The sequence below is a fragment of the Dryas octopetala genome, chromosome 3 (genome assembly GCF_963921425.1).
Source record: "Dryas octopetala chromosome 3, drDryOcto1.1, whole genome shotgun sequence".
Taxonomy (NCBI): domain Eukaryota; kingdom Viridiplantae; phylum Streptophyta; class Magnoliopsida; order Rosales; family Rosaceae; genus Dryas; species Dryas octopetala.
The window spans coordinates 18,836,654-18,862,013 of record NC_141368.1 but is presented as its reverse complement, the minus strand read 5'-3'; the positions used below and the strand labels follow the sequence as shown (position 1 = coordinate 18,862,013).

General features: G+C 35.8%; 2 protein-coding genes across 7 annotated transcripts; one reads left to right on the top strand and one right to left on the bottom strand.

The window, feature by feature from the left end:
* The first annotated feature begins 1,470 nt into the window (after positions 1-1,470).
* Positions 1,471-12,479, top strand: SUA (suppressor of abi3-5). 2 transcript variants are annotated; one of them, XM_086236500.1, is made up of 16 exons: positions 1,471-1,610; positions 2,260-2,380; positions 2,593-2,633; positions 2,900-3,644; positions 3,741-3,812; positions 3,902-3,994; positions 4,077-4,156; positions 4,608-4,758; positions 5,279-5,366; positions 5,446-5,537; positions 5,663-5,731; positions 7,099-7,278; positions 8,302-8,494; positions 9,912-10,880; positions 11,262-11,446; positions 12,072-12,479. In XM_086236500.1, exons 2-16 carry the CDS (start codon positions 2,333-2,335, stop codon positions 12,249-12,251), a joined length of 3,186 nt encoding a protein of 1,061 aa, XP_086092626.1. In that variant the 5' UTR covers positions 1,471-1,610; positions 2,260-2,332; the 3' UTR covers positions 12,252-12,479. The 2 variants fall into 2 exon arrangements, with proteins under 2 accessions (XP_086092626.1, XP_086092625.1); XM_086236499.1 differs by having other exon boundaries at positions 4,605-4,758.
* Positions 12,480-14,017: 1,538 nt separating this feature from the next.
* On the bottom strand, positions 14,018-23,153 carry DET1 (light-mediated development protein 1 / deetiolated1 (DET1)). Of its 5 annotated transcripts, none has more exons than XM_086237379.1 (13): positions 23,036-23,153; positions 22,746-22,894; positions 22,003-22,427; positions 21,638-21,866; positions 20,619-20,792; positions 18,270-18,338; positions 18,043-18,099; positions 17,256-17,336; positions 16,998-17,162; positions 16,730-16,840; positions 15,770-15,869; positions 14,676-14,836; positions 14,018-14,542 (listed from the first exon to the last, which is right to left on the bottom strand). In XM_086237379.1, the coding sequence occupies exons 2-12, from the start codon at positions 22,815-22,817 to the stop codon at positions 14,697-14,699; spliced, it is 1,623 nt and encodes a 540-aa protein (XP_086093505.1). In that variant the 5' UTR covers positions 22,818-22,894; positions 23,036-23,153; the 3' UTR covers positions 14,018-14,542; positions 14,676-14,696. The 5 variants fall into 5 exon arrangements, with proteins under 5 accessions (XP_086093505.1, XP_086093506.1, XP_086093507.1 ...); XM_086237380.1 differs by having other exon boundaries at positions 16,730-16,825; XM_086237381.1 differs by lacking the exon at positions 15,770-15,869.
* Between the last annotated feature and the right edge of the window lie 2,207 nt (positions 23,154-25,360).

Here is a 25,360-nt window from a genome sequence, read left to right as displayed (position 1 = left end):
AAAATATCCTTTATATAAATACACACAAATTTGCAAATTAACCTCATTTGATTGACTTACAGGCCCTGTTTGGGATTGCAGTGGAAAACCCAAAAGCTACTGTGGATAACAATTCTCAATCACCTACAGCAGTTTTGGTGTTTGGTAAAAAAATTAAAAACTTTTTTTTCCCACAATTCTTAACTCCCCACGACAAAAACAGAAAGTAAGTTTTTAGGTGCTTTTGAAAGCTGCAGTGAATCACAGTAACAATAAATATTTTATTTTACCCATAATATCCTCATTGATTTCTATATTTTTAATTTTTTAATTTTAAATTAAAAAATATGTTCATTGTAAGTTATATTTTATATTGTGATAATTAATTATGATATTTTATTTGCATGATTAAAATTATAATATACCTAAAAAAATAATAGACATACTTATTTAATAAGGTTGTTCTTAGAAAAATTAATGCTAATAAAAATTTGTAGCCAAAAATTTTAAAAACAAGTAAAACACATTTTATTTTTACCAAACAAATAAGTGAAAGACACTTTTAGCATCATGTCTATTTTAGTAATTATACATAGTCACAACACTTTTACATTAATATTTACCAAACACTTTGATACTATTTTTTGCACTCACAACACTTTTGAAAATATACTTTACCAAACACTCGGCTGCTTTACTTTACAGCTGACTTTACTTCACAGCTATTTTTTCACACAGCAATACCAAACTGGCCCTTACTCTCTCTCCCTCTATTTCAATCCAACAAACTCATTCAACAAACCCAGCTGCAGCAAAGCAAAGCTCAATGGCGCAAAGAAGAGGGAGAGTGGCGTAAGAGGAGAGGGAGGAAGTGAGGGAGCAAAGGAGCAGAATGAGGCAGCAGCTCCGACGAGCTCGTAGCCATGTGGAATTTCCATAAACTTCATAAGAAAAATTGTACCAAAAATGAGAAACAAAACAGTATGATATACAAAAGTTATATAATATAAAAATAAAACCAAATCTCGAAGAAGCAATCAATTAATGAATGAATCAATTGACTCAAAAGAGGAGTTGTTTTTTTTTTCGACCATATAATCGACGTCGACCAGAATAAATTGTGGATCATAGGGTTGATGTTGATTTTATCAACCATAAGGATTTTTTCTTAAACAATGGTGAAAAATATTTATTTAAAAAAAATAAGAGCTTTATTTTGGAAAAAAAAAAGTTATAATTTTTTTTTGCAAATAAAAAATATGAAAAGGACTAAATTCTAATTCATAAAAATAATTTTGGTGTGAAGGTAAGTCATTTAGTTGAATTTCCCAAAACAATTAACTTTCATGACAATTGAAGTTCATGAATTAATAAATAAAAAATTAGTTAGGGTGTTTTTGAAAAACAAAACTTAGTTAGGGTGTTTTTGTCCGGTAAAATGTTAAATACACACGTGAGTTTCAATGACAAAAAAGTTTTAATTCCTTTGGTCGAAAACGAACAACAGCCGAACAGGGGCGGAGGAGACTGGAGAGGGACGAAGAAGAAAGTAGAGCGACAAAGAAAGAAAGAGAGAGAGACAGAGAGAGAGCACGCGCACCTGTTCTGAGATCTGAACCCTAGGATCTACGGTAAGCCTTGCTATTTCTCCTTCCTCCGGATTTTTGATTGCTGGAGTTTTCACTTTTGTGAAATTCCTTTTTTCTTTTAAATAAAACAAATTTCCCAATCAATTATTCAACCCCTGTTTTCAATTTTGTGAAATTTCTAAAAGGTGGTTTCGAATGGAATGGAGTCGTCTCCATTCTTTGTTGAGATTCAAAGCTTTGTTTTTGTGGTCAATTACGATTACGTGATTGTTTTCATTAATATGATTTCAAGTTTTTCGTTTTTATTGTTCAAGTCCGTGTTTTCTTATTTTGAAGTTTTGGTTTTTAGGGTTTTGAGTTGGTTCATTGAGAGTTTAGTTTTGCTTTTAGGTGATTTAGATTTTCAATTAGGATTTCGATGAAGCCTGTGTAAATGGGTCAGTTATTTTCGTTATGGAACATTTTGATTATTCAAGATTTAGTTGTTCATTGTATACATATATAAGCTGATGATGTCTTCTGTCAAAGGGTGTTGTGTGTTGAGAGAATTGGGACTTTGTGGAAACGATTTTGGTTATTCCGGTTTGTGACTTGTGAAAGGGAGGCCAACAGGGTCAAAGTCACGGGAATTGTCGGTTCTTGGTTCATCATGGGCATAACTGTGTGTGTCTGTTTGTGCATTATATTACAGGAAAAGGGTATTCAATTGTGAACGATACCGTCACCAAGAGCTTTGTCGGGTTTTGCTTGCTTGCAAGAAAGAAATGGATCCCGGTCGCTATGGTCTTCAGCAAGGATGGGATAATAACAGCGTAATTGTGGTTTCCTCCTTAATAAATCACCTATATGGGATGAATCATGATAAATACAAGAATTTATTAGGGCCCAATCTGAGTGTCCATTTTTTTGGGAGAAAAATGAGAGAAAGCCGTGGGGCAATGAGGATATGGACTGACTGGATTTGCCTAACCTCATATCATCATTGATCTGTTGCTGACATTACCTTATTCTCTTGAATCCACAGGCTCTGGAGGGGTATGGCGCTGTCCATGAGCCAAACTATCGGTGAGTGTTACTGACTGTTGCTTTACATCATCACTACGGTAAATTAGAGCTCATGGGTAAAATTGGCCATTGAAATTTGTATGTATTGCATTAAGATTTTCTTTTTAGTTATACCGCTATGTATTTTATACATGATTGTATAATGATATCTATCATTGATACAGTCTGAATGTTTTCTTTTATTTTCTGATATATCTTTTTTATTTGTGTGCATTGTATTATATTTTATCTTTTCCTTTCGTCCCATTATTATTTTTTTTTGGCAGGGTCAGTGGTTCATTTGATGAGAGGAGGTTTATAGATGAAAGATACTCAAGGGACAACGTCTATCCAAGAAATGCTTTTCACCGTGATGTTTTGGATAGGGATAACTATCCACCACCACCTCATGCTGTTGGTATATGGCCTCAATCAAGAAGGAGAAGTTATGAGGAAGAATTTCCCATTGATAGGGAACCTAGGCGACATGAGAAACAATACATTGATTCATATCATGAGATGGATAATTTTCGTGATCAAGAGATTGATACATTTCAGGAACTTGATAAATTTAGGGATGGCTATCGCAGTGTTGACAGCTATCGTGATCCTGGATTCGACAGGACTGCAAGGCTTGGTGGACGTGACCGTGATGATTATGCATATGATGATTATGACTATAGGTCCCACAGTCGTGAAAGGGATTATGACTATGGTCGGCACAGTTATGATTCTGATTATGACAGAGGTAGTAGAAGAGATGGCAATTGGAGGCGGCGTGAATCTCGTGACCGGGAGCGTGACAAGAAATGTTTGAGCAGGGAAAGAGAACCTAGTCCGCATAGAAGGCATGAGAATTCTCGGTCTCGGTCCCGGTCTCGTGGGCATGATGATCGCCCTCGATCAAGGTCCCCTAGAGGTCGAAGCCATGGCCGAAGTCATCGAGAGGACAGCTATGATGATGGACGGCACGAGAGGACTGATAGGCGAAGGGACCGTGATGAGAAACGCCAGCGAGAGCATTACTCTGTGGTTTGTTTTGATGCCCATATTTTATTTTCAACTAAATTGCCTCTTAGTTTTGTTGTATTGCGGATTACTTCATTCAGTATGATGTTATTTTTGTAGGCCCCATCTGCAACTATTGTTGTTAAGGGTCTTTCACAGAAGACAACTGAGGAAGATCTCTACCAGATCCTTGTAATGCGTCATTTGATGTTTTCGTATGATTACTGCCATTTTTCTTCCATCTATTTTCTGGATAACATTTCAATTTGTATATCTATCAGGCTGAATGGGGACCCCTTCGTCATGTCCGTGTGATCAAAGAACGTAACTCTGGCATTTCCCGTGGATTTGCTTTTATTGATTTTCCTTCTGTGGTATCTATCATTCTTTACCAGTAAATGTTTTGCATTTGATTTGAATGAATAATTCACTGTGGAGGTTATGTTTATGGTTTAGGGAGCAGCACGTGCTATGATGGACAAGATTGGGGATGATGGACTTGTGGTGGATGGCAGGAAACTTTTTTTTGAGTATAGGTATTTTTCCCACAACCATAATTTTTATGTTGTTGATCCACTTTACAAATACTTAAATAGTATTATTATTCTGATTGTATGTTCTGTGTTAATACCTCTGCCTTTTGCACATTGAGAATTAACATGGAGCAGAAGTGGTCAAAACCTGATGAAGTCTTAATATAACCATCACCGACAATATTTACCATTTATCTGCCACTGCTATATGTGTGTGTGTAGAGAGCCGTTCACCTGCAGACATTTGTACCTGAATGAACACACACACGCAAACAAAACCTTTCAAGTGTGGGTGTGTGTGTGTATAGAGGACTGTTCACCTGCAGTCTACACCTGAACAACACACGCACACCAAAACTGTACAAGTGCTGACATCCACACCTGAAATGGCCTATATATTTTTGCTGCAAGTTTACTTATTTCCATTTTGAACTGTGTTTTTTTGTTGCAGTAGTAAGCCAACTGGGGGTGCAGGTGGATCTTTTGGTCAGGAGAATGCCATGAAATCAGGACATATTAGCCATAAAAGCATCACAATGCCATCTGATTGGATGTGCATTAGTTGTGGATATGTTAATTTTGCACGGCGGACATCTTGCTTTCAGGTATGCATTTCATTTTCTCTTGATTTATTTTTATTGAATTGTTGTTCTATTCCAACTCTCCATGGTGTAATAGTAAATCTATGCTTGCACTCTGTATTAATGATGGCAGCAAGTGCTAAATTCATACCAATGACAATCCTTATTTTAGCAATTTTGGGAAGAACACTTGTATTATGTGCCTGGAAATATTCCCTAATTTTAAATGCCCTAAGGTGGTTTTGTTGAAGACCTTATGTGCATGCCCACTGCTTCTTGGACTGCTTTTATGATATCTATTTATTTTAATACTTGTCTTTACCTGGTAGCTCCTTGGAGTTACTGTGATTTGCAGTTCTGCTATCCATGGATACAGTGTAATTTGAGAATGGAATCTATATTGGTCCAGACAAATTTACTTTTACAATATAGCTGAAAAAGAAAAATTTCAACTTGCAGAACTGTGTAATGTATGAATTTGTTTATTGTTTTAGAGAATAATTCATATAAGTTAGTGGATCTCTCTTTTTCTCTGTCATTGCAGTGTAATGAGGCACGAACTGAGGATGCTCCCGCGGCAGATATTTCTTTATCCAATCAAATGACTTCAGGAAAGAAAGGATCGGAAGCTGGTTGGTCCATCTTGTTTCTTTTAGCTGTCATAGCTGAGTATTATTCATTATGCACATCACTGAGTATATATGTAATTAGGTCCTACTCATGTTTTGGTTGTTCGTGGACTGGATGAAAATGCTGATGAGGAAATGCTGCGTTATGAGTTTTCCAAACATGCTCCAATTAAGGTGAAAAAGTCAAACAAATGTGTGGATTCCTTTTATTTACTTATTAACTTTTCATCTTAGAGAAGTTAAAGTATTATTATTCCTTTGTAGCGTGTGCATGGGATTTTATTGATATTATTTTGCAGGACCTTCGTCTTGTTAGAGACAAATTTACTCATGTTTCAAGGGGATTTGCATTTGTACATTTCCATTCGGTATGTCCATTTTTCGTTAAGTGATTGAGCTTGTCAAATATTGTAATTTTTTTGCCTTCTCCCATCCTTTCTGGTATTCATATTCCAAGTGTGGTTTTGATGTTCTGGTACAAGAATTTAGACACTGAAGTTAACTGATTGGGGTGATCGGGGAAATGCTGTACTTTCTATATTTCTAGGATTATTGTATCGCTGCTATTATATATGCTCTCTCTCATCAGGGAAAGTGATTTATTTGCTGGTTGTGTGAGTAAATGTTTTGTGGCTAGGTCCATGTTTGTATCTTGCCAAGCCATAAAAAGAAAAGACAAAAAAGAAATTATGTGATGACTGGGAAAATTTTTGTTAAGGGATGTCTAGTTTGATGACTCACTTTGATTGAGTCTCCTAATGCTGAACTATAACAGAACAATAGTTAAAATGAAACTACTATAAATCTTATGCCATATGCACTTGTCTAACCTGATAGATGAAAATGAATTTCTAGACATTTTATTATTACGTATACAAATAAGGGCATAAACAAAACCCTTCTAATCCAAACTGTTATTGTACATATTCAGATGGGTGCTATGACATGGCTTGAATCTAAATAACTGTATCCCTCCTCAGGCTTTGAATTTGTTTGCCAGTCTTCGCCCTTAACCTTAGCTGAGGTCAAAGTGGGGTAAGTTAGAGTTGCAAGTCTCATGAAGAATAAAAAAACAAAAAAAAGCAAGAATTTTTAAGACCTTAAGTACCTTTGAAAACATTTTTCATGAGTTATTTCTCCTTCTCCTGCCAAATATATAGTTTCCCCATTAGCTCTATATAAAAAGTGCCATTCTGTAAGCTTCTTATGCTCAAAAGCTGCGTGGGCACATGTATTGCATGCCATTTATGCTAATGTTGATGAACTCTGTCATGTTTGGTTAAAAATGGGGAAGATGGACTCTTTGTTGCAATTTTGTGGTCTGTAATGTCCTGGAAGTAGACAATAATAACTTCCTTATGGGATGCTGTAGTTGTAAAAGCTTATTTTTTATTTTTATTATTAATTTCTTAAATATGCTTTGGTTGTATGTCTTTTGTGTTGAAGTGGCTCTGGCTTCATAAGTATAGTGTCGGAACTCTTTCACTCCTGTGGAACTTGTTTGTAAAATACTTAAAAAGCTTATTATTTATTTTATTAAATTTTTTTATGCTTTGGTTGTACGTCTTTTGTGTTAAAGTGGCTCTTGCTTCATGAGTAGAGTGTCGAAACTCTGTCATCCCTAAGGAACTTGTTTGTTTTTCCATCTGTCTTCCATTGTGGGAAGAAACAAAGATACTCAGTGTACTTTGTGTAGAAAATTTATTTTTTGAAGCTACAACCCTATGATTTTCAGGTGGAAGATGCTACAAAAGCTCTTGAAGCAACAAATGGAACAACACTTGAGAGAAATGGGCAGATTTTGAGAGTAGCATATGCAAAGAGCATTCTTGGTCCAGGATCAGGAATGTCGGGATCTTCACAGTCAAGCAGCCTGGCAGCGGCTGCAATTGAGGCAGCAACATTTGCTCAACAGGTTTTTTCCTTAACCAATTTTCTCTACTTTCTTTTCGGGGTAAATATGATTTTGGTCCCTGTGTTATGACTCAAAACAGATTGATCCTCGTGGTTTAAAAATCATCAATTCCTTCCTTGTGTTTACTTCCATCAACAATCTTAGGACATTTGAAGAAATTCATTAGGAGTTCTGCCAAAGAATGCACATTTATCTGTTAGGACATTTGACGGTCTTCATAACGGATTTCTTCAAATGTCCTATGATTGTTGATGGAAATAAACACAAGGAAGAAATTGATAATAATTGTTAAACCACAAGGACCAAATCTGTTTTCGGGTCAAACACAAGGACCAAAATCGTACCTAACCCTTCTTTTCGGCATCTATTTTGGTTTATTCAAGTAAGACTTCTTTTCTAATCTCACCTGTTATACACTATGCTTGTGAATAATGAATATCATATTGTTTGAACACAAGATGAGCATAATTTTTTAAGAATAATGGAAAGCTGATTTTTCTTAGCCTGACTATGGGACTGAAAAATGTTTTGGTGCACAACATGTGGACTACTATAGACATATCATCATGAAACAAATCTTTTGTTGCTTTTCCCTAATTTTCAGATGCGAGTAATTAATACTCAAATACAACAATATTTACATATGTTTGCATTTGTGTTGGCCAGCCGTACGGCTGCCACTGTATTAGTTGCTTTATCAGCATCTATGGAAAAATAGTGGTACTTCATGCTTTTCTGATTGTAGAATGGCCTCTTAGGTCAGGCTCTACTTGTTTGACAATGCGCAAAAACTAGTTCTTACTTTGTTGAATAATCACTTACAAAAAAAAAAATTGTTGAATAGTTGGTTGACAATTAGAGTACAACTAGCACAAGGAATACATTTTAAGGGCCAAATTATTAGAAAACATTAAGCCCAACACAGTTTCTGTACTCTTTTCAAAGGCTAGTGGAGCTGGAATTGGATATGCACTAGTGAGGAATTTACTGTTCCTGAACTCAAGTCTACTTTTTGTACTTTAGTATGATGCTGTTGGATGGGCACCAAAGGAATATAATCCAGATGACAAACATTCCACTGGAGGGAAGGAACAATGTGGCAGGGAGATGGCAGTACAGAAAGATGGATTGGCTCCACAATCTGGTTTTGTGTGGAATGAGGAATCTGGTTATTACTATGATGCTGCTTCTGGGTTCTACTATGATGGAAATACAGGTTCTTTTTATTCTTATTTTTTTTCCCCTTGTTTGATTGCATTGTGGTAAACTGTTTGAAAAGTACCAATTCTATACGCTCAAAGACGGTTAATGAACAAACGTTTTTTTTTTTTGAAAAGAAAGATACTTTTTATTGATCAAAACTCAAAGCAATACACGCAATGGACAAGATGTCCATTATTTAAGAGAAAAGATCAAAATGAAAAACATAGAAGCTTAGGCCTCATAAAGCAAAATCCATCTATCTAAGTGCTGCCCTCCAATCTAAATGTTAATGAACAAACAATTAGCTGTAAATTATTCTTTTAAATCTTATTTGTGCATAAATTTTTTCATTATATTTCTAATGTTTATGGTGTACTTAAAGCCTTTTCTTTTTCTCCTAATAATGCTAATGCTTATAAAAAAATTCAGGGATTAGAACCTATAACAGTAATCTACAATTAGTAATTGAAAGTAACAGTTGAAATTTTATGTATTTTTTCAATATTTCTGTATTAATTTCCAACCACCGTTGTCCAATGTCAGATGAAAGACTTTCAATTCCCCTCACCTCTCTCTCTCTCTCTCTCTCTAAGAAATGAACTTTATTAATATGAACAAAAACTGTACAAAATAGTGGATAAGAAATCCACCGCACTTAACAAACTGCAACCCTACATATCAAAAGCATCAAATTACAAAAGAACTTAAGAAACAGCCCCCTCCCAAATCTAATAATAATGCAGAAAATCCTAAAATCTGAGGAAATTGAAGCCCGTAATGATGCCCAGAAGTGTACCCTTCCCCACGAATGGTCCAGCTCCTCCCCCTCTCGCTCCCCCCTCAAATTTTTTTTTTTTTGTTTCCTCTCCATCCGTAATACACAGAAGACAGCCATCACAGCACATCTTTCCAGCATCAAGCCGCTCTTCCTCCCCCCAAAAAACTTTGGGCTTTCACATAATAATGCCACACAATCAGTTGGAATGACCCAACACAACTTGGACTCCAGAAACAACCATAGCCAAAGAGATAAAGCTATTGGACAGTGCAAAAACAAGTGATCCACACTTTCCGCTCCTTACACATCGCACACCCTTGAGGGGAAAGACACACAGCAGGCCTTCTCTTCTGAACCATGTCACTAGTATTAATCTCCCCAGAAGCAATTATCCAAGCTAACACTAGTAGCATAGCTACGTTAGCCTACCATATTGACAAAGAGGGAATGAAGGAGGAGAGGGGTTGTCCATCAAATATCTCGAATATGATTTGCAAGAGAACTCCCCTAGTCATTCTAGCATCCACCTTCTCCTGTCTGGTCTAGAAGAAACCAGCACTACACACTGTCTCCCTCCCTCTCTTTCTCATACACACACAATTGCTCTTCTAAATCCATTTTTAATTGAATCTACTGTAAATTTTTAATGTAGGTCTTTATTATGATGGTAACAATGGGATTTGGTATTCATATGACCACCATACTCAGCAATACATCCCTTGCACTGATCAGAATGATAACAAACCATCTGCTAACCAATCTGAGCTTTCCAAGGCATCAGATGGTTCAGCTAATAGAAAAGTAGTAATCTCTGCACCAGCTATAACGTCCACATCATCTGAGAAGGCTGCATCATTACCAGATGCGGTCCAGGCTGCTGCAACAGCAGCAATAGCTGCAGAGAAAAAAGAGAAGGAAAAGTCAAAAGAGATAAAACTGGCTTCAAAGAGCAGTATTTTGGCTAACAAGAAGAAAATGAGTAATGTATTGACGATGTGGAAGCAGAGGAGTCATGAAGGACAAGCAACCCGTGTAGCTCTGGATGACAACCAGCCAAGTGTATCAGTTGATGATAGACCAGTTTCTTCTGGGCAATCTACAAAGAGCAAGTTAAAAACTGATGTGACAACTACAAAGGAGAATACTACATCGGGTTCAGGGGTTACTGCCACTGTTTCTGCTGGAGAGATTGTTGGTTTGGAGTCTCCAGTCATGCCAAGGCCTGTGAGCAACAGTATAGGGGGGACACTGAGGGGAGTTATAAGGGGATCTGGAAGAGGTGTGGTGAAATCAGATACCTCGTTTTCAGGATCATCTGGTGGAGTTTCCACACCTTCAACTTCTGCTGCATGCATAGCAGGTTCATCTGTAGCAACAAATGCAGATATCCCTACAATTTTGACACCCTTCAGAACAGATGCATCTGCATTGGGTTCTTACACGCCACCTGTGGCTGCTGGGAGTGGGAAGAGAAGATTTTCTGAAATGCCAGTAGCTCCTGCTTCTACTCATAAAGAACCTCATACTGCATACAGGGATCGTGCAGCTGAGAGAAGGAGCTTGTATGGTTCATCATCTTCTTTTGGAGATGATTCATCTGACCTTGGTTTTGGGGAGCCAAGTAAGCTTTCTTGAGAATCTGTTTTTGAATGGCATGACCCTTGTTTCTTTGTTACAAGGTCAAATGTCCCTAAATCTAGTATTAGTTTTTAGTAACCTTTGTTGACATATTGTTTATGATTGGCATGCCCCTTATTTCTGTCTTACTAGCTCAACTTATAAATGTGCCTCAATCTAGTATTACTTTTAAATACCATTGTATTAGGACCATCACTCATGCTACGTTTCAAAAAGGTCTTCATAATTGATTTGGACATGTCAGTTGAATTTAGTTCTTCAATATCCAAATATTGTTATCCAAGTTGGATGAGTTTTTCTTATTTCTCAATATTTGAATTGAGTTGTAAGAAATCCTGTGTTTACTATTTTTTTCACTGCCAAGATCGAGATTTTGCATCAAGGAAGGGTTCTTTTGATTCAATGCCATTTCCCCCTGGCGTTGGTGGAGGACGTGGGGTCGGAGATGCCAACATTGACAGTTATGAGGTGATAACAGTGGACAAAGCAATTGATGAGAGCAACGTGGGCAACAAGATGCTTCGCAGCATGGGCTGGCAGGAAGGCTTGGTATCATCCTTTTGCACTCAATAGTTCCAGCTTTAGTTTTTCTTTTCTTTTTCTTACCTTTTGACTGAAAGAAAGAAAATGCCAATTTCCCCCAATCCAAGGTGGAATTCGGTTCTTGGCCTCTTATACGATAATAAGAAATTTTTACCAATTGAACCAGCTAGCATCCTCAAATTTATTTATTTATTTTTTTTTTCTCAAATGTTTTCAAGAATTACCCATTATTGTTCAACTCTGATGAAATGATTTTTTAAAAACACCTTATCTTTTCTATTGGCTAAAAGATGAATTTGACTGTTATATTATTATAAATAAAGTAGACATGGCATCGATTGGAAAAACGAAAAGAACATAGCACATGGTGCTAGCAATCTCAAGCCCCTACTGATCTAGCTGATGGTTTTTCTAATTTTCTTTTTATTTGAAGTATTGAACCTTTTTTTTGAGTTACATCGGTAAATGATTTGACCCTGTATAAGAAATGGTCTTTGTGTTTTATTTTTAATCCCATCCCCGTCCCCAACCCTGTTGTATGCCCTCGGCTAGTTGGTGCTTGTGTCACCGGTTTCTAACTATATATTTTGGGTATTGTGTTTTTTCTTGTGTGCTATTGATTTGATCACAGGGGTTAGGAAGAGATGGAAGTGGAATGGTAGAACCAGTACAGGCTCAGGCCGTGGAAAGGAGAGCAGGACTTGGGAGTCAGCAGAAGAAGTTGGATCCTACTCTCGAGGTGCAGGCTGGAGATAGTTACAAAACTCTCATTCACAAGAAGGCCCTGGCCAGGTTCCGGGAGATGTCTTAAGTGAGACTGATAAAGGGAACCTTTATTCTTTTCTTTTCTTTTTTTCTTCCAAGGGGATAGAGCTGATGATACTTAAGGAAGAAAGCTACAAGTAGTTGTAGAGCAGAGTGGCCATGTTATAGTGATGTATTATTGTTCATGCTTCGCTCTCTCAAGGTCTCTTGGGTCTTCTCATGTAAAGACTAGCTTTCCGGCACTCTTTAATTTTTTTGTATTATTTAAGGATAAGCTATGCTTTTTTTTTTTTTTCCTTAAAGTTTACACCAAAATTCACTTTTAGTTCACGAAATGCTGGGAGAGACTTTTACCAACCAATGAAACACTCAGCCCACCCTCTCTCAAAATACTTTGAATACTTTGAATTGCAATTTTACAAAATACTTGGAAAGTATATTTAAAAAAAAAAAAAAACTGTTCCATTGAATCTAAAGCTAGCTTGTTGGGTGATGCTGCAATGCATATACATTTATCCAGCGTGGGATTATTATCTCAGATCTTCCCCCTCATAGTATGCAACGCCTCCATTGTGGCGAGAAAAACTACGGTCCTATATGTTTTATGTTTTGTGTTTGTCTCCTATATGTTTTATGTGTTTGTCTTGTGCATCAAGTTAGAGAGAGGTAGACCTAATAAATTTATAGGACCATCCATTGAAGTTTTTCTCCATTGTGGCTGACCGATGCCTACCACTCCATCCTCCTTTGAGGGACCTACTATCTACTATCTACTATCCACATTAACAACATCGTTTGTGTGATTAATAATGAACTAGGATTGCTCCAGTACCAATTGTGATGGACTAGGTATTTGCTACTCAACCAAAAAGATCAGCTTGTTGAGTGATGCTACCATGTCACTTTATAGTCGTATCCCAAATATCTTATCAGAGTGAGATTCTTGTTCGTGACACTTGGTAAGCTGGCAACCCAGTTCTAGTTTGTGACACTCGGTTAGTTGGCAACCCTATTCTTGTTCGCGACACTAGGTAAGTTGGCAACCCTAGATCTAAGAGGTAGAACCAATAAAGATTTCTTTTTCTATTCATTCATGGAGTTGAATACCTCGTTCAAAAAATTGTTTTAACCCAATCCATAGGAATCAATATTTTTTTTTTCTTTTCAAATTTTTGAATTCTGTGATAGTAAGGAGTAGGGAGGTGGGGTTAGTAGGTTGGTGGCTGACGATATGTTGTTAAAAAAAACGTAACAAAACGTTATGTCATAATTTTATGTATAGTGCAGCCTCACATCATTTTTGTAACAATATGTACAGTGTAAGTGATTCCTTTAAGATGATTGATACACCACATAATGATTATGCAATGTCAACTTTCACAAGCGAAGAGTTGAAATCAGACTTTCTGATGAAAAACAAAAAAATCAAAAGCATTAGTTAAAGCTACAAATAATGTGCAGTTGTTGCGGTAGCCCAATTGAAGGGGGGTAGAATTTGGCCCAAATCCAAGTTCAGTCCCCCCTCCTCCGATACGATAAAAAAAAAAAAGGTACAAATGATGTAGTTACCGGTAAACCTGTACATGAAACAAAAGTCTCCTTTCACTTCCTTCCAAGCCCCCCAAGTAGTACTTCTTTTCCCGCTAATTGACTGCAAGTTGAATAAGCTATGACCCTCTTTAAATCGTTCTATAATATTCTAGTGGTTGCCGCAAGGAATCGAGGAGTCAAGGATTTGCTGGGAATTCCGGATCGAAGAAGAGGTAGATCAAAATATGGTGCAAGGTGAAACGTTTAAGGTCCACAATAGGCAACATAAACGAACAAGTTTATATATATTTGTTTTCGCTGCCAATATTTGGGTCTTTTGGATAGAAGATATCCTTGACCGGTGATTGAAGCCAATGCCCAATTCATTTATACAAATGCAAAGATCAAATCTTAAAATGCCGTCGTTAGCGCTACCAGTGCATCTATTCCTCTGCCGCTACCCTTAATAATGCCTTCTGTCAGTATGAGTGAGCATAAAATTCATATTATGGGTCTCAGAAATAGGTTTGAGATTTTCCATCCAAATTTTATTTGACCGGTTAAAAGCTCAACCCACCAACCAATATCCCTAAAGTAACCTTAACCCTAACACTATTTTTTCCTTACTGGTTGGGACAACCATGACCGTTGCCGATAACCATCATTGCTGGTCTAAACAAAGATCAGTCACCGCTAGAATGGAGCACATCGAGCACTGGCTTCTTCCAAGCGGAAGGTCAGCAAACGTTGTCCTTTTGCAATCGACCTCTAGGATCAATGAATAACCTTCCAATGTGTAACCCAGGCCTGAGGCATACAACGGAAAATAAAACTGAAATGTCACACGTTAAAAGATATTGGTTATATGATCATACAGATACTGAATATTAAATATACAATTATCTCCATTTAATTACATATTTCACGAAAGGCTGCTTACACAGAGGATATAGTAGCCAACTCATTTCCGGAAGTGAATATTCACAACTGGTGGCTGCAAGGACAAAGTATGCTGAATGGAGAGAGCAAGGGGCAAAAATGGATGAAAAAGGAATGAAGATATCTTTTTTGTCTGACTGTCTGTGCTACCAGCTTCTGGACCTATTGAAAAAGCCAGAGCATTATTTATCTGCTTGATTCTTATTTTTCTTTTTCTTTTTTATAGGAAATATGAGTACAATCAAAAGTGGACCAGCAGTCCACAAAAGAAACTACTCTCAACCTACAAAAACAAGGACACAAGCTGACAAGCAATACAACCTACAACCACAAGATAATCAAAAACAGAATCACCAAAACTTACAAACTAAACAAAGGTTCACAAAATTCGCAAAAAATTATTCAATACAAAACTTCACTCTAGAGTTAAAACCTAACATCAAACCGACAAAACAGGAGCTGAGCGATCGAAACAAATTGCATTGCCGATTGCTCGGTGCAATGTGGACACGCTGCGGATTCCCATTCTAGAGACAGACTGTATATGTGTACGTATAAATGTATTTATATACATAGACATATTAAGTAATGTTCTCTTATCTAACATGTTACCTTGTTAAACTGGCAATCTACCACCTTAAAATGGTTTAGATTAACAATTTGGCAACAAAACATGTCAAGCTGTCTAGTAAGAGAACATTTCCACACATGCACACGTGTACACACATAAATATATATATATATATAAAAATAATTGTTCAATTTTTAGATCCCCTCAAGAATTCCCTACAAAAATTAGTCAATTTGAAAATCGTTTAGTCATTTAATTATCATCATGATCATTCCAATGTATAGGAAACACTATGTTCGTCTATCAATTTGATCAAATATTTGGTGACTAAATGATTTTTTATTTGACTTTTATTTGTTTTTTGTAAGAATGATCCTTAAAAGACAGTTGGCATCATGTGACCACATTGCATTTTGGGCCTCACATGTTTTCCTTAAGTTAAATCCTCAACTTAGCTCCTCATAAGATCACCGCAATGTGTGTGTGTGTGCAAGTAAATACCACTATGGTCAAAGGATTGATACCTGGTTTGATCTTAAATTTGAGGGTATATGGTTGCCTTCTTAAAATGAACTTGATGGGATGGTCTGTTGACTGTCTATGCCGATCAGTTGCAGAAATTAACTACACATTTAAAATTGTGAAACCTTAGCAGAGGAGATTGAATTGACAAAACTAATTGGCCCATAATGGTAATTAATCAAATACCACAAAACATTCAGGAGATAAAAACACACAAGGATGAGTATGGGTGTGTTTACCTGTCTACGTTTCATCTTTATTTCTTTCTTCAAAATTTTCATTTTCTTTTACTTTCTTCTTAAATTGTTTTAATTGTGTACGTTACATGTCAACTTATATATAACAATTAAGAAAAAATAAATTCTTTTACTTTTTGATTGGCTTGATTTAAATCTTTGACAATGTTTAACCGAAGCCAACCAGAAACTCAAGCAAGTTGAACTTCAAGATAGTTTGCTGAGTCACAACTCACACCAATTATAAACTTTGGGAATAGAAACAGCTTTACTCGCAGATGGATCCACAAACATCTAACTACATCAAGGTAGAAGACAAAGCTCGATGCCATTTAAGTCTTGCCTAAATAAAGCCACAAGGCAACACTCCTCAGATGCCATTGTGATGCAAGGCAAGATATAGGGAAAGCCACAACAACAAGAGTATTGCTGTTAAACTTTTGTAGTTTTCTTTCATTCTCAAATTTAGTTTAGGCTGTTCTTTTTGTAATAGTTTTCCAAAGTTTTAGAAATTATATTAGGTCTATTTGTTCAACTTATTGACTAGGTAGGTTTTCTTTTGCTAAAGATATCCGGAGCATACATGTGCACTGACAAAGACTATATTCCTAAAATTAAATTCCAGAGATTTGCTTTTGTAAGTTCAATGATTTGCACTTCCACTATATTAATTAGGAAAAAAGGCACTGAATGAAATGGGGAAAGATTGTAGTTTCTGAATCAAACCTTTTCATCAAACCGAAAAAGAGATTGGTCAAAGTAGGGAGACGGGCTTTGTGACTGACAACTAAAAGGCAAAGAGGCTAGCATCTTCTTCACAAACTGCGGGATCATCAGCTGATTATATGTGAGGTTTGGGCACATAGCTAAATACACAATGCAACTGTAATATCCATAAATAAATATTGTTATCATGCCTTAATGATAGAAAAATAATTGTTAGCCATTGCTGTATAAGATATGCATGTAACTATTTCTGATAGTGAAACTTTACCTGCGAAGAACTACTTGCTTTATTTTTAACACATCTTAGTTGCTCCCAAGCATGCATGTTATTCGAGTGAGATGATAAGAATTTCATATACAATGAGTTTCTCGATGTTGCATGGAAGTGGTCACAGAATTGCTCAAACAAGAGATAAAGCTCATCTGCCGAATTCTACAAGTAAAAATGTCAAATAACACGTCCTACTTTAACATACACAATAAAAAGGAAAAGAAAAGAAAAAGAAAACAGTTGTCATAAAGTTACCTGATAAAAAGCTACAATTTCAGTTGTCTCCATGTTATATACCGCAAAAAAGGCTGGGTGGAGATCCGCATTGCGTGATACCTGCTTCAAACGTATACAATAATGATAAATATTGTCAAGTATTCTGACAGCACAAAGCTCATCAAGCAAAAGAAAGCAAACTGTCAGAAACCCACAATTTGAAACTGATAAAGTTTGTTGGTTTAGCACTATTCCTAAAAGCTTAAACTTTTAGGATGTGCCAAAATTTAATTGATATTACTCATGTAAGATTTTATAATCTCAACACTTAATAATTATATCCATGAGTGATTCCTATGACCCCCAAAATTGGGCCACATGAATCAAATGTTAAATTCTTATGTTCAACTGTTAAAGGCATCTTGAGGACATATGTGCAGTGGGCACATGTTAAAGACTACAGATGAAGAATCTTGGAGCAAGATTCATATGAGTGAAACCAAAAATCCACCACTATATATAAAAAATACTCAATGAACTCAATAAGTAATTGACACTGTAATTACCCACCTCAGAATCATCTCATACATATGGTCAAGGTGTGGTCAAATTCAGATGTCAACTCTGATGAACTAATGGTACAACTACAATGGGGCGACTCATTCCAGAAACTGGGTTCAATACTCCAGAGTAATTGATTCCCTTCTTTCAGGGACAACATTGCAGAGGCAGGATGAAATTGTGTGATCAAAGAATGTCCAAACATTTAATTAATATTTCTTATCCCTACTATGATATGAATGCAATGCTAGAAAGAAGATCTCACCACTCCATCTACACTACCAAACTTTATTAGCAAGTGGTGCCGGTCCAAGAATTGTACCTGTCCAAGATTTGCGTATAAACTTGTTACATGTCATATTTGATGCGCATTATCAAATTTTCCTGTTATATAGAGCAGTGAAGAATATGCAAGTGATTTCAGAATTCTCAAAGCATGGAAAATAACACAAAATATATGCATTAGAATAAAAATCAGACTTTAGGCCCTACCTTCCAGATAATCAAATCAGCATAGTCTTGGAAATGGAAATAGAACTTCTTCTTCAGGCATTGGACTCTCTGGAGTAAAAAGTCATATAAATTAGCTAATTGAATCAAAATAAATGTTCCAATTGAAGCACAATATTAGATAATTCAAATATAAGAGCTTCCCCCACCAGAATTCAAAGAAGAAGAGGTTTCGTGTGCAATTTAAATTAAATCCTGCCTTGTACCCCAGATAACAGATAAGAAGGTATTAGGATCTGAGGCCTCAGGCCTTTACAAGAAAATATTAAGACCACAACATTTATTCATTTTTTTTAAAGAAAGAAAGTTTTATAAACAAGCAATGGACAAGAAATCCATTTCTATAGTACACATCAAACTGAAACAGATCAGCCTCAAACCTCAAAAATAAATAAATAAATAAATAAAGCCTTTCCAGTCTAATTAAATGGCATACAAATTCATACCCCTAAAAACACTAGAAACAGAGGCCCAAAGAGATGACCATAAAGATATTCTATCCCCCAACTCTTCCACATCCACCTCTCTATAATCTTCGTTCTTCTGTTTCTCGAGCAGTGAAGAATATCAGGCATTTAAAAAGTCCCACGTCAGGAATTCTAAGCCTTGCATCTCCAGTCATTGCCAATTAGTTTGAGTTAAACGCTTAATATTTAATATGTATCAGCAAATGCAATTCATTCACGTGCCAGGCCCAAGTTGGCCACACGTGTCTATGACGTCACCCAATATAATTGATCGACGCATTTGGCTCAACTCAGCCACGTGTGAGGGGGGCCCTATTGATAATGTAAAAATCTCGTGTCGCGTATTCTAATTTATGCATCTCAATACGTAAAATCTTGAGCATCTCCACTCATAGTTAATTGGTTTTGGCTGGATGCTCCAACTTTAACATGATATCGTAGCAGACAATTCTAGGTCTTTCATATCAGTATATAAAATATTGAATTTGGACCTCTAAATTATTGCCAATTGGTTTTGAATTGGAACCTACTCAAACTTTAATAGTTAAACATTATAGTACAAAAACAGTACGTTCGTAGACCTTAGACAACATAATAAATACTTACATTTGTATTTTAATGATTTTAAGTCTGTCATATAAACCAGATCTTTTAAGAAATTGCCGCTGTTGTCTACATATCATTGTTACCCTAAATTTTACACGATGGTGGTACGTTAAGGTTTGTGTACAGGTTCAGGAATGCGATATGCTTATGTGCCTGGTAATGTGATATGCTTATGTTCCTAGTAATGTGATATGCTTCAGAACCTGGTAATGAGATATGCTCCAGTTCCAGGTAATGTGCTATGCTCCAGTGCCTGGCAATGTGATATGCTCCAACTTTAATAGTTACTCATTATATTACTATTTAGATAGTGGCTCTCATCAGAACAATTATCATTCAGGCAATTTGTGCACAATCTGGAAGTAAATCTGTATACGCATGCCTAAGTGCATAAATACTTCCATCCAAGCACATTAAAAATTACAAGTCTTTCTACCTAGAATTGAGTTTTCTATGCCAAAAAAGGAGGGTATGTATATACCAAATTCTATTTATTTTAATTACATACATTAAACGTACCATATCCACATAGCCTAGGAATTTATTATGGTGAAGAAACCACCATATGCTATGAAAATGAAATTTTTTTTCAAAATTACTGGTAAACAAACATAAATGGGAACCATGACTACTGAAAACTTGGTCTAAAACATATTCTAAGGTGATGGGTTGCAGCAGTAAGGAAAGCATATATTACAATTGGCTATAAATGAGTCTATGCTCACTTAGGTTTAAGGCCTCTAAGCTGGAACCAAACAATTTGAATAGCAATTCCCATCAGGTGCTACATCAGAACCAGAATGATTGCACATGCTACCCAGGGACTACAAACTAGTAAAATAACGAGAACTATAGAGCTTCTGCCAGCTTAAAGCTCTAGGCAACTCTCCGTCAATGAAATGAGATGACATAAATGTGACCATACCAATTGCATTGATGGTAAAACTGTCACCTTGAATTTATTAATAGATCAAAACATACAAGTAATATGAAAAAAGCATTTTAAAAACCTCATTAATAGAGCAAACTGGATAATAAAAAAAAAAAAAAGCAGTCAAGAAGAGAGAAGAATGTGAAATAGAAAAGAAAGCAAGCTAAAATAAAATTTCTTATCAAACATGGAAAAACCTCTATACAAAATACTCAGAAAGAGTAAAGCTATGCATGATTCACAGAAATTTGGATGCCTAAACCATTCCTACAGCGAGATAAAGCACATAAATATACAGAAAACCATAGAGTGATAGAGATAACCAACCAATGCCTGATCTGTTTCTTCATTCCATATTCCTCTAAATATGAAAGAAAGCAACCGTTGTTTGATGCCACTAAGAAAACAATAGTCTGAAGAAGGCTGGCTCTGATGTAAACCATTCTCAACAGGATTCTCAGGCAGCTGATGCAGTTGACCATTTTCATGAATGCTAATACCCTGGCATCAATAGATGATTCGTCAATCGAGTGCTCCACATATCAAACATGCTAAAAAGTTTCACCAAACTTTGTCAATGAGATAATAAAATAGAGGAAAAATTTGCATAAGTTACTATGCTGTGTGGATAGATAAATGATTGTGTGGCATATTTTGCAAGAATCCATTTTCAATAATGATATAAAGAAAAACTATTAAATGAAAAAAATACTGCCATCGCCATCATACAATTGCTTCCTTCACCAGCACATCATATTATCACCACCTCACCACCAGTGTCATATAACCAGTCTTCAGGAGTAGGCATAGCATGGTTAGAGAAGAATTCTCCTTTGTGGAAGCCCAAGACTAAACCTCTTACTCCTAAGAAGACTTTCAGTCCAGAACAGTTGTCCATGGTAGTTAATCAGGTCATTATTTGTAGTGATTATTTTCATAATTTTCATAATTGCTAGTTCATGTTGTGGGTCTTGGTCCGGTAATGCATGCCCCAAGAAATCGCTCTAAAACAGGGTATGGCTCTGTACGTGTTTTCCTTCCCAAGCCCTGCATTTGTTGGAGCCTCATGTACTTACCGATCGTAGTGGTAGGCATGTGTTCTAATTAATACTATGTGAACCTAACCTCATGCATCTATTGTCCTCCCATAAATCATTTCAGTAATACCCTTTCTCCAACCTCCACATAGTAAGTAATGAATAAAAAATTGTAGTCCATATAGCAAAAGATAACACAGGTTTCTTCATAAACAAGAACTGGGAGTTTCTCTAGATTTATCCTATTAGACAAGATATTAACAAATCCCATAAAGTCTCACTAAGGGCTTGAAAATAAAAGCCGCTAACCTGAGTGTTTGAATTGAGAAAAAGCTCATCATCTTCACAACAAAATGTCCCGATTCCTCGTACATCAACAAGGTTCCCGGAGTCCCTGATTTGCAGAATGTGTATTGTTTGATAGCGAAGAGACACAATTGCCAATAAATCATCATACAAGAAGACACCCATATTATGGGCCAGGTTAATGAAATCATTGTGAAACAACTTCTGATCCAGTACAACTCCATCTTCCAATCTAATAATCAGAAATCATACAAAATAATCAAAATCATAACAAAAGCATTGATTAACCTTCCAAAAACAACCAAGAATGTTTACTTCCATAAATTCTCTGTAAAAATAATAAAACCTAAACGAGAAGAAAAGCACACCTCAAGAGGTGAAAAGTTATCTTTTCTATTGATGGGACTCCCTGAACAGCCCCTCCAACAGGCAGTGCATCATGAATTTGTGCAGTGGAAGTAGCAAACAGTCCAAATTGGTTACTCTCCATGTAAAGAAAAAAGTCCTTGCATATGAGCTCATTGCTAGAAGCAAGTGATACACAGTAGAGTTCGCTAAAGAAGCTCTCAAACCTCCTTGCTTTTGGGGGAAGATCATCAGTATTGCAATCTTTTTTGCATGAATATGAAAGCCACTTTGGTCTATAAACAATCAGATCCTGATGATTTCTGCTGAAACATACGAGGTATTGACCATCATCTGTGAATTTACGGTATATATAGTCTGGGCACTCAACTTCATATATGGTACAATTAGGGACTAAATTCTCGTAAAATCGCCTAGAATAGTGAACCTGCAAGCATTGCAGTAGTACTCAGGATTCTGTAGTGTATGCACAGCAGATTGCCATGAGGCACTGAACTATCAGCCATAAATTTTTTTTGACCATATCGCTTTGGTTTCCTATTCATTTCTAAATATTATATATTTTAGATATACATGTGATATGAGTAAGAGATAGAAAAAAAAAATGAAAAAGGCCAAAAGTGAGTGAGAAAAATGGGTAAAAGCGAAGCAGCAAACATACTAAACGGACCCCATAAAAACAAAACAAGCAACCAAAAGCACAAGATAAGTAAATATAAGTCTGAAGCAAAGAGGAAGAAGGTACACTAGTGCCGGGAGCAGGAGTGGAAATTTGGCGGTCGAAAATCCTGGTAACAACATTGTGGCTTCTAAACATTACTACTACTACTACTACTACTGATGACTGATTGACTGATGCAGCAGAAAGAAGCTCAATCTCAATCGAAATTCCACCTGCAAACGAAAAACGAATTCAAATATCATTTCAACTATGATTCGAATTCTGAAAACCCACAATGGAAGCTTAATTGATTAGCGAGGAATAGAAGACAAAAACTCGACGAAGATGATCTCAAGTGTGAAGCAAGCATTTACAGTGAACTGTGGAGGCGGTGCGCGATGAGGATTCAGAAGACTGAAGAGAGACTCGGGAGACCCAATTCCATATTTCGTATGTTTCGGTTTTGGCGTCGTCACTACTTTTTGCACCGCATGTTTTCTTTTCTTTTCCTTTCCGGGAAAGAAATATATATTAATAATTGGGGCGGATACGTACTACTATATTTTTTACACAAGTTTGTAGTGAAACTCATTTTATATAGAATTATCTTTTACACAACTTTTTAGTGAAACTCATTTCATATAAAATTTTAACGATATGAACCATCTAATTTTTAGATTTTTATTAAAAAATTATATTTGTAAAAATTAGGTGAATCAGAAACCATTTACCTACAAAGATTAAATAGTCAACAATGCTTATTTTGTTCATTATTTAATCTTTGTAAGTAAATAGTTTCAAATTTACCTAATTTTTTATAAGGATAATCTTTAATAGAAACCTAAAAAATAGACCGTTCAGATCATTGAAATCCTATATCGACCCATTGAAAACTTATGTCAAAACTTGTGTCAAAAATATGGCGTTATAGATCCTTCTTCTTAATAATTTAGGGAGGAAATTACAAATTTGGTCCATTTATTTTATACCTAGTTCAATTTTGGTCAACGATATTTTTTAAGTTCAATTTTGGTCCACTTATTTTATATCTAGTTCAATTTTGGTCCACGATTTTTTTTAAGTTATGATTTTAAATCATTTTTGTTGTGTTTTCTTCGATTATAATTGAAGTATAAGTTATATTTCATCATTTCTTAGTCATAGGAACCAATTTGGAGTATTAAAATAAAAGAGAATTGAAATTTAGTGAAGTTTGAAAAATCTGAAAAAAAAAAAAAATTTAGGAAAAATTGGTAGTTTTGGGTACTCTACTTTGGGGTCAATTATCTTGAGTTTTAGAACTTCAATTTGAATGATCTTTATATGGTTGTAAAGAGGAGACGCATAGCTTTAAAACAAGTATATGTTTGTTGAACTTTTCTGAGATTTGATAGGGTAAAAGGCGGGACAAATTTGAGATAACAAATATAGACCTTTATTGAACAAGTGGAACAATTAATGGACTAAAACTGAACTTAAAAAAGATCGTGGACCAAAATTAAACTAGCTATAAAATAAGTAGACCAAATCTGTAATTATCTCATAATTTGGGTGTTTCTCTCTTGCGGAAGCTCTTGTACAGATTTGATGCGAAAAAGTCCAAATCTAATAACTAGCAGCAGAACAGTTGTAACACCCCAAATTTTTATAATTTTGAGTTAAGGGTGTTACTAGATGAATTAAATTAGTTTAGTATTAATATATCATTTACTTTTGGGATTTAAAGTGTGGATTAATTCCACAAACAAAGTATTATGAAAAAAAGTTTATTTACATTTGTCCAATTAGTTCTAAAATGCAAGTATGATAGATTTTGTTCAAAGTTTTAATCACTTGAACAACATAAAAAAAATTGCTTTCAAAATACAAATGCATAGCTACACATGCATGGTATTTGATACCTATCTACTTATGCAAGGAATAAAGGTTCTATGTGACTTAGAAAGCTTTATTTACTTAGCTATAATTTTCAGATTTCATATATGTTCCTATTTGATTTCCTATATGCTTAAGCTAATGCATGACAATAGGAATACCAAAGAGTTGAGGATTTTGACCTTCGGAAACCCTAGAGGTGACCGGCCTTAGTAACTATGGTAAGAACCCTAGGTTACTTGAATAAGAGATAAAGAAGATACACATAGGATGATGATCATGACTTAGAGAAGATTGAGTGTATTTTCGGATTAATGAAAATAAAGAGAAAAATCTAATGATGGCATTCAATTAAAAGGGTATTAGCATAAAGGAAGGCCTTAGATTGGTTGATTGGTTGTTAAGTTTAGTCCAATAGGTAATTATGTACTCTAAATAGGCCTTAAGAGATTGGTCAGCCAACCAAAGCCCTCTTGAGAAACTAAAACCTTGACAAAGCCTTTTATAAAATCTTTCCCACGCAAACCAAGAAGAAACTGAAAAGGTAACTCTTCACTTTCCCTCCAACGACTACAACTCCTTCCTAATAAACCAACCTCCATTTAGACAAACTCCTTTTACATTTATTCTGAGTTAACGAGAGAGAGAGAGAGAGAGAGAGAGAGAGAGAGAGAGAGAGAGAGAGGTTTGAAGGCATTCAAAAGAAAACAAGGATTCAGGAGAAAAAAGAAGGTGCAGTCTACTGCCTTCGAAAGAACTTGGTAAGTAATCTCAAGGAAACTTATCCTCTGAGTTCTTATGCATTAGTTCTAGGATTAGAATAA